This window comes from Curcuma longa, chromosome 20 (genome assembly GCF_044706935.1).
Source record: "Curcuma longa cultivar G26 ecotype Majalengka, Jawa Barat chromosome 20, ITB_CL_G26_1.1, whole genome shotgun sequence".
NCBI classification, from domain to species: domain Eukaryota; kingdom Viridiplantae; phylum Streptophyta; class Magnoliopsida; order Zingiberales; family Zingiberaceae; genus Curcuma; species Curcuma longa.
The window spans coordinates 7,776,744-7,786,769 of record NC_133880.1 but is presented as its reverse complement, the minus strand read 5'-3'; the positions used below and the strand labels follow the sequence as shown (position 1 = coordinate 7,786,769).

Sequence of the window (10,026 nt, the reverse complement as noted above, 5' to 3'; positions counted from 1 at the left end):
AATGATTGGATTGCGGTACGTTTACCATTTGCCGTTTTGGCTTGTCTGTTAGCCTCATTTTATTTTATATAAGCATAATTTTAAAATAAATAATTTTATTTATTTTTTTCAAATTTTGATGGAAGTATTTACGAAAGAAACCCAACGTAGGTTATCAGGATATTTGCTGTATGAACACTGAGCTGCAATTCGAAAACAATATTCATTAGCATTTACTACACATATGTTCAAGTAACCACACTCTTTTATTCTTTAACAATGTAGATCAATGTACTACATGATTACAGACATGCAATTATATAAACCCTTCCTTTACCTATCATCAGCACTAACGTACAAAAGCTAAATGGGAAAGTACTCAAGAAAAACAACCAGAACACCTAGTGAAGTAGTGATGATCAAGCCAAAAGCCAAAAGTCCTTGTGGTGCTTGGTGGTGAGCAAGTAGCCTCCTCTCTTGCTCTTCCTCCTCACTGCCAGGGTCATGCAGGAAGCATTTTGGATGCAGTAGTCCGCCAGTCCATCTCCACCTGAAGAAGGCCTAATACCATCACTAGCACTGTTACTCCACGACACTGCTATACAACTCCATGCCAAGGATCTCTTCTTCTGCCCCAGCACCAGAAGGGAGGCCTTTTGTTTCCTGGCCACCTCGACGATTGCTGGCCCTTGCTCTCTCCCTTCAACTACTAATACCTCCACTTTGATCTATTTGATGTCGAGTTGAGTTTACTATAAACTTTCAGAACAAAAATGATGAACAATGAGTTGATAATTAGTTCTACGTACCTCTGGTCTTCTGGCTTGGCATATACTTTGCAAGGCATACAGCATTTGGTATCTTGAGTTCCTCTTCTTTTGGTGGGAATGATCAACTTCAAGGAAACAAGTGATCAAGGAAGATGTACTTCAATCAATGTACTAGAAGAAAAGTTTAATCCATATTTTACCCTCAAAATAACCTTCTATTTTGCTTTAATTAACTATCTTTCTTTGATATAATTAACTAAATATTTTTCATTATTATAAACACTGATTTTTCTGTAAAAAAATATTTTTCTATCAACAAATCTTAACTTGAATTTGGGATTGAAAGTGCAAAGGTAACGTTTCGTTTCGGGTATATCCTTACAAAAAATATTATTTTAGATATTTACTATTTTTATTTATTTTTCAATATATCATTACAATACTTAAAACCTTGCACATGTAACATCAGAAATTCTCTTTAAAATAATGCTTTCTTTGTTTTAAACGTAATATAAATACTTGTAAGAGATTTTCAGATTAACGATAAAATACGATAAGTATGTTTTTTTTGAAAGACTGCTTGTGTATATTTGTATATAATAGCAATTAACTATTAATTTTTATTTTTTAAAAAAAATTGACAGAAAGTTTTTCTAAGAAAAACAGAGGAGTCGACATACTGTAATTTCTCGACGGCGGCCTGACGACGGCGACGAGGACGAGGGTGTCGTCGTCTTGGAGCGAATGCGACAGAGCCCACTGGAGGGTGCCCTTCGCCTCCGCCTCAGCCTCCACCACCACGACCACCCTCCTCCCACCCAAACCCTTCCAGCCGTCGCCGTTGGCCGGCGCCTGCGCCGTCACCGGCGGAGTCTGAGGCTCCGTTGCCCAGCTCGGTCGCGGCGATCCCAGCCGAATGCTGGGCATCGCCGCCTTCTTCTTCACCCCGAAACACCAAATCCTCCTCCTGTCAATTCCCATTAATTTCTCCTCCATCATTTCTTCAAAGATGAATTTATATATATATATATATATAGAAAAATTTTCATTTCCCCCCTCTGACTTTAAAATATTATATATTGCTCTAAAACTAAAGACTAAAAATACTTATTCTATCCCTATAAATATCACTAAATCATTTAAAAGGGTTTCTTTTGACAGTAAAATAAAGATATTAATTAGACATTTTAGCTAGCCTTTAAGGTGTAACCTCTAGGGAGGTGAGGGTAAATGCAATATTTTGAAATGTAAGGAGTAGAAGGAAGAATCTGTATTATATATATATATATATATATGTGTGTGTGCGTGTTAGACAAATTAATGATGGAGCAATTAAAAGTGGGGCTGGAAGTTGAACATGCAGGCCATGAAATTGTGGTTGCACTTGTCTGTATTATTTTATATGTGCAGGTCTTCAATTGTTTAATTTTAGCCTTAATTTTGTAGGTGCGGTTTGCAGTAATGGACCCCACGAATTGGAATATCTATAAATATAATAAAAAAATAAAATAAAAAAATCATGGTGGATGATGAGTTGTGGCATGTAAACACATTGATATTCAAGCAACAATACAAATAAACCCAGACCAAATTGGTTCGATTTGGTTATTTATAGGAATTTTCCTCCAAATGGGGAACGCAATCAAAGGATGCTGGACATCTGGATTGGCCGCCGTATGCACTTCCCGATTTACCCTGGTGGTCGGTGGGAAACTTCCGTGGACTGACCACCCCCAGAGATGTGGCTACTAGGATTATTATTATTTTTTATTCAAGCAACAATACAAATAAATCCAGATCAAATTGGTTCGATTTGGTTATTGAGGCACCCGACTGTACTAGTCGAAAATGGAAGATAATCAGAGTACGTTGCCCTAGTTTTTCATATAATTTTTTTTTCCTTTTTTGTCAAAAAAAAAAAAAAAAAGTGGCCAATGTTCCTTAGCTTTCTTTGTAATGGCAATTTAGATTATAGACAATTAGCGCTATGAAAATTTCTCCTCCTACACTTCATGAGCAGTTGTTGTGTATCAAGCTAGTCAAATGGATTTTTGTTAGATATCTACCGATCTATAAGTTCTCATATATATATATCCTTTTAAAGAAGTCGTATACTCACGGAACCTAACTAATGCCCTCTTTGCTACAATCTTTTGTTAGGACCTTACGAGTTAGAGAGGGGGTGAATAACTTTGATTACTTTTCATCTTGATTGTGTACTCATCGTTTGAATGCCCAGCGAAACTTGAATCCAAAATTGATGTCACATGCACAACTTCAAGATTTACTTGGTATTTGTCTCTTAGGCGACTAATTCAATTCCTATTCCTAATGATCTCCCTCCACTATTAACTTTTCTCTTTCTTAGATATTTTTCAGATGCGGAGAAGCCTCTTATAATAAATTTTTACAAGAACAAATACAAACAATACAGAATACAAATGAAAATGAAAACAAAAATACTTTACAATTAAGAACTTTACTTTAGATACTTGCTTGTCACTTTGGAATGTCTCTTGATGGTTGAAAATGCAGCAACACTTCACCTCTAACTAGGGATGGAGAGGAGGGGGGGGGGCAACAATCACATAGTCACTCCCCATTCGTCGTAACTAGGACTTCCTGTCCCTCGGTCCACTCGACCTACTAGGACTTTCTGCCTAGCCGCAACTAGGACTTTCTACTCCTCGGTCCATCCGATCTACTAGGACTTCCTGCCTGGTGTCTGGTCCTCTTGATTCAGACACGGGAGCACCCACTTCCTTTGTTTAAGGTTCAACCCACATGGTTAGATCTAGATCATGGCTCTTCCGGTGGTTAGTCCGGTGAAGAGCGACCTCGCTCTGATACCACTTGTTAAAACCAATGGAATCAAAATATCTCCACAATGGCATGATATTGTCCACTTTGGATCTAAATCCTCATAGCTTTGTTCTTGGGCTCTCTCCAAAAGGCATCACACCAATGGAGATATCTTTCATTCTTTTAAATTCATGATCTTTTCAATGTGTTTTAGATGTGGGACTATGTTTGTACCTTTACAACCCAACAAAAAATTATTTTCAAAATCTAAATATAAAATTTTAATTAATAATTTTACATCTCAAAAAGATAGATAACTAAATTTCATATAAAATCTATTTTTTAAACAATTAAATCAACCGTCGATCCCAAGTATAAATGAAAATGGAAGAGGAAAAATTCTTGATTTAAAAAAAATATATAAAAACCTTTTTTTTTCCTAGGGTCTCAAACAATCTTAGCCGTCCCTATTCATCATCCTAACATCTCACTTGTATCTAATGTATTTCAATATACATATAAGTTAATTCTATGATTCTTGTGAGATGTAAAATAGGTTTTTCCTAAACTAAGAGATTTTACATCTCTAACAAAGCATTTTAAACTTGATCATCCTACCTAGGATATCAACTAATGTCATTATCTTTATTTCAAGAAATTTAAATAATGCATGTAAATGAGTATGTCATACAATGTATCTTTTTTAAAAAGAAATCTAAATATATCATAACTTAAGTGATGCATGTATGACATGACATATATCAAATATCATAACAAGATCTAATATTTGTATATGTCATAATGTCATGGCATGTGATATAACACACAAGCATAACATTTATGACACAAAGAATATACTTAGATTTTTCATCTAAGTGTTATCAACTAATCACTATGTCAAATATACGATGACATAGGTGGCCCTATCTCCTTCGAATGTGCAAAACAAAACCCCAAACTTGGCACACTTCTATCATATTTTACCAATTTTAATCAACTTAATATCTCAATTTTTAATTCTACACACTAGAAAATCCTCAAGAATATAATTTAAAATTACATTTTCAAGATATCACAATATTTTCAAAATATACTATATTGCCACCTTTATTATGGTTGGGTTAATTACCCCTCCAATTAAGATTGGCATACTCAAAACCCATCTAATTTGAAGAGATCACACTTTTAGGAACTCAATAACTATTGAAGCTCCTTGGTTGCACTAGGTACTTACTAGAGATAATTTTCCTAAATACCTTCCTAATGACTTTCCTAGGTTTCTTCGAAATCTTAGTCATGCTAGTTTTCTCAAGATCAACATTAGGGATAACCTCCCTTGTAACCTTAACTTGACTCCTAGGCTTAGGATTAGTTCCAAAGCTATATGGAACTCTATGGTATAAGGTTATGCTTTCCTTAGACTTATATTTGTATCCCAAACCCATCTTGTCTATATATGAGACTCTTGTCTTCCTAAACCTAGATTTTACTTCTTAGATCTTTTAACATTATTTATTATTTTTTAAGGGTCTTTTCTAATTTATCAATTCTTTAACCTTAAAACTTAATTTTCCATTTCTAACTGATTAATCCTTGACTTCATAGATGTCTTGATCATTTTTCTTTCAAAGCATATATTTAAATTTTTTAGGATTCTTGTCTAAATTGTTCTTATCCTTAGATTAAGTAGGTTTACCATTAAACACCCTAAACTTTTCACTATGTTCCTGAAAGTTTCATTTTCATGGTAATTAGAACCAAGATAATTAAATTTATTTCTAACATGCTTGTTAACTTAAACTAAATAAATATCATTAACTAACAATACTTGCCTTAGGTGCTCCCCTAAACTTGAGCTCCCTCCTTTATTCTTACTTGAAAGTCTCCTCTTTGAATTATTGATTTTGATAATGCCATTTTAAATTGCACAAGAAGCACACTATGTGCTCTGTGCTCCTTGTCCTTTTTATCCTGGAGCTAACATTGCTTGGCTTGTCCTTTGTCTTGGGTGCCACTTGAACCTTCTTTTTCATCAATATTGGGGCAGTTGCTTTGTAGTGACCTTTTCCCCTACACTCGAAGCAAATGGTATGATCTTGATTTTTAACAATTGAAATTGTTATACCTTTGAGAGTTGACCTATTTCCGCTCAAAGAGGTGACACACTCTTCTTTCTCATTGGCTTTGAATGTCGAGGCTTCTTCTTGTTTTGATGATAATGATCTACACTCTCCCTCAATCCTTGAGATGAATGTCTCTTCAAGTTCATCCTCCATCTCAGAAATTGAGTGCCTCTAAATTTCTAAGTTTTCCAGTTCTTGAGTCGATAAATCTTCTTTTTCGGACTCATCTTCGTCTTGTGCCGAGGTTGGATCTTCATGGAGCTTGACCAACTTGCTTCATAGATCCTTTACATCTTGGTACTTACACAAAATATTATTAAGCATCAAATTAACCAAAATCTTAGTTACCTTTCTATGAGCTTTGGATCTCTTGACTTGCTCCTTAGTCCATTTGCTCTTTCGAAGAAATTTTTTCTTTTTGTATTTAGGAGCTTCAAATCCTCCCAATCAAAGAAGCTCAACCAAAGTATTCTATCCTTGACTTCCAATGCTCGAATCCTCCCAATCAGAATGGTGGAGGTACTCGGATGTCATATTCGAATCTGTCTTGGTGATCCATTGTGAAATTGAGCTTCTTTGATGATCAGTCCTTTGACTTGTTCATATTAGAGAGGGCTTAAAATTTTAACTTCTTCTTCTTCCTCCAACTTGTGCTTCTTCCAGCTAGTTCGATGAAGAGAGACCTTGCTTTGATACCACTCGTTAGAACCTTACAAGCTAGAGGGGGTAAATAGCTCTAATCGCTTCTCATCTTAATCTTGTTGTTAGTACCGATGGAATCAAAATATCTCCACAATCGCCGATGGAATCAAAATATCTTCACAATGATATGATATTGTCCACTTTGGGCCTAAACCCTCATGACTTTGTTCTTGGACTCTCCCCAAAAGACCTCATACCAATGGAGATATTTTCCATTCTTTTAACCCCATGATCTTTTCCATGTACTTTAGATGTGGGACTATGTTTGCACCCTTGCAACCCAACAATCCTCCCCTCAAACAAAGGACCATAGGCCCCCCTCAACGTCGTTTTTGATGTCTGAATCCTTCCACCAAGACTTTTTGCCCCTCGGTCCATCCGACCTAGTAGGACTTCCCACCTAGCTGCAGCTAGGACTTTTTGCCCTTCGGTCCACCCGACCTATTAGGACTTTCCACCTAGTCGCAACTAAGACTTTTTACTCCTCGGTCCACCCGACCTACTAGGACTTTTCACTTGGTGTCTGGTCCTCTTGATTCAGACATGGAAGCATTCACTTCTTTTGTTTAAGATTCAAACCACATGGTTAGATCTGGATCATGACTCATCCGGCGGTTAGTCCGGTGAAGAGCGGTCTCGCTCTGATACCACTTGTTAGTATCGATGGAATCAAAATATTTCCACAATGGTATGATATTGTTCACTTTGGGCCTAAACCCTCATGGCTTTGTTCTTGGGCTCTCCCCAAAAGACCTCATACCAATGGAGATACTTTCCATCTTTTTAACCCCATGATCTTTTCCATGTACTTTAGATGTGGGACTATGTTTGCACCCTTGCAACCCAACACTTGTTGTAACGACCCGGCCCCTCGGCCCCTTGGGCGGCCCAACTAGCGGCCCAATTGGCGGCCCAATCGGCGGTCCCTTGGGCGGCCCAACTAGCGGCCCCCTTGGCGACCCCTATGTCGTCAATCGACGACCCTCGGCCGTGTCGTTACTCACTAGGACTTTCCACCCCTGGCCAGTGGATTTTTGCCTCCCCCAGGATTCGAACTCTAGACCTCCAGGATAAGTACTAGAGTTTATGAATCCTGGTAGCCAAGTGAGAAGCGCCCAAGGGACCGCCGATTGGGCCGCTAGTTGGGCCGCCCAAGGGGCCGAGGGGCCGGGTCGTTACAATAAAAAGGCGCCTTTTTATTGTAACAACCCGGCCCCTCGGCCCCTTGGGCGGCCCAACTGGCGGCCCCTTGGCGGTCCCTTGGGCAGCCCAACTGGCGACCCCTTATGTCGTCAACCGACGACCCTCGGCCGTGTCGTTACTCACTAGGTCTTTCCACCCCTGGCCAGTGGATTTTTGCCTCCCCCAGGATTCGAACTCTAGACCTCCAGGATAAGTACTAGAGTTTATGAATCCTGGTAGCCAAGTGAGAGGCTTCTCACTTGGCTACCAGGATTCATAAACTCTAGTACTTATCCTGGAGGTCTAGAGTTCGAATCCTGGGGGAGGCAAAAATCCACTGGCCAGGGGTGGAAAGTCCTAGTGAGTAACGGCACGGTCGAGGGTCGTCGATTGACGACATAGGGGCCGCTAGTTGGGCCGCCCAAGGGACCGCCGATTGGGCCGCCAATTGGGCCGCTAGTTGGGCCGCCCAAGGGGCCGAGGGGCCGGGTCGTTACAATAAAAAGGCGCCTTTTTATTGTAACGACCCGGCCCCTCGGACGGCCCCTTGGGCGGCCCACTGGCGGTCCCTTGGCGGTCCCTTGGGCAGCCCAACTGGCGACCCCTTATGTCGTCAACCGACGACCCTCAGCCGTGTCGTTACTCACTAGGTCTTTCCACCCCTGGCCAGTGGATTTTTGCCTTCCCCAGGATTCGAACTCTAGACCTCCAGGTTAAGTACTAGAGTTTATGAATCCTGGTAGCCAAGTGAGAGCCTCTCACTTGGCTACCAGGATTCATAAACTCTAGTACTTAACCTGGAGGTCTAGAGTTCGAATCCTGGGGAAGGCAAAAATCCACTGGCCAGGGGTGGAAAGACCTAGTGAGTACTTGTGCTCGTCATTTGAATGCATAACAGAAACATGAATCCAAAATCGACACCACATGCACAACTTCATGATTTACTTGATATCCGCCTCTTAGACGATTAATCTAAGGCTTACTCATAGTGATCTGCCTCCATTATGAACTTCTCATTTGCGGATACTTTATGGAGGAAGAGAAGCCTCTTACAATAAGTTCTTACAAGAACAAATACAAGTAATACAAAATACAAATGGAAATGAAAGCAAAGATACTTTACAATTGAGAACTTTGCTTTAGATGCTTGCTTGTCACTTTAGAATACCTTTTGATGATTGGAAATGTAGCAGCACTTTGCCTCTAACCTCTCAAGAATCAGCCCCGAGAAACCTCTTTGAAATCCTCTTTATAAGGCTACTATTTTGGTTGATTTTCGCCTAGCAATCGATTGCTAGACTTCACCAATCGATTGCTATTGAATTTGACCGTTTAAACCTATAGAATAATACTTTTTACCTTATCAATCGATTGCTTGCCTCCAGTCGAACCTGTCAATCAATTCGGAAGCATTTTATTTGCTACTACAGTGCCATCAATCGATTATTGGAACTCACCAATTGATTGGTATTATAGCAAAATACTATAGCAACAACACTAAACCTAATGATTGTAGCAACACAAAGTCACTGTAGCAAACCCTAATTACTGTAACAAATCTTAATTTTTAAATTTTAGGGTTTACAATAAACCATGAATACTGTAGCAACCCTAGTACTGTAATAGAAATCTTAGTTATTGTAGCAAATCCTAAAAACACTTCAAAATCTTAATTTTAGGATTTAGAGTATGTCATCGATCGATATGCCCTATCAATCGACTAATACTCTTATTTCAACTTTACCAAGTTGAATTCTCATCTTATCTGGTGTCCAGTTGACTACAATCTACTAGGACTTTCTTTGCTTAGCATTCGGTCAACCTTGACTTGCCGAGACTTTCCATTGCCTAGCATCCGATCAATCTTAACCTGTCGGGACTTCATCATTGCTTAACAACCGATCAACCTTGATCTACCGAGACTTTCGTTGTCTAGTATCCGATCAATCTTGACCTGTCGGGACTTCATCATTGTTTAACAGTCGATCAACTTTGACCTGTCAGGACTTCTATCATCATCAAGTGTCCGATTCTCCATGATCCACTTGTACTTTCTGTCTTATGTCAACTCCATGTTGGACTTTCAACCCCTAAACGTCTGGTCACTCATGACCCATTTGGACATCCATATTTTATCAAATATCTAGTCAACTTTGATCTACTTGATTTTTTACTTAACCAACTTAATATATTGATCAAACATCAAAATCTCAACTTGAGCTTGGCCAACCTGGTCAATTTTGATCAGAGATCAATTGCACCAACATCCTTGGTAGAAATCAATAGAAAAAAGAGAGAATACATGAATTTTTTTTGTTTTAAATCTAGGTATTTAATTTTACGATCCGATTAATCCTTAAGGTGACTAGTTCGACCTTATAAAAGTTTTTCATCGATCATCAAAGTAAAAATATCGAGAAGCGCAGATGAGTTCTACAGACGGTCTAACACCATAAGTTTTTTAAATT

The 10,026-nt window shown here is 38.8% G+C and overlaps 1 protein-coding gene across 1 annotated transcript; it reads right to left on the bottom strand.

The window, feature by feature from the left end:
• Nucleotides 1-398: 398 nt before the first annotated feature.
• LOC141813098 (uncharacterized) lies at nt 399-1,730 on the bottom strand. The gene is made up of 3 exons (XM_074700998.1): nt 1,430-1,730; nt 789-874; nt 399-707 (listed from the first exon to the last, which is right to left on the bottom strand). The coding sequence occupies exons 1-3, from the start codon at nt 1,728-1,730 to the stop codon at nt 399-401; spliced, it is 696 nt and encodes a 231-aa protein (XP_074557099.1).
• Between the last annotated feature and the right edge of the window lie 8,296 nt (nt 1,731-10,026).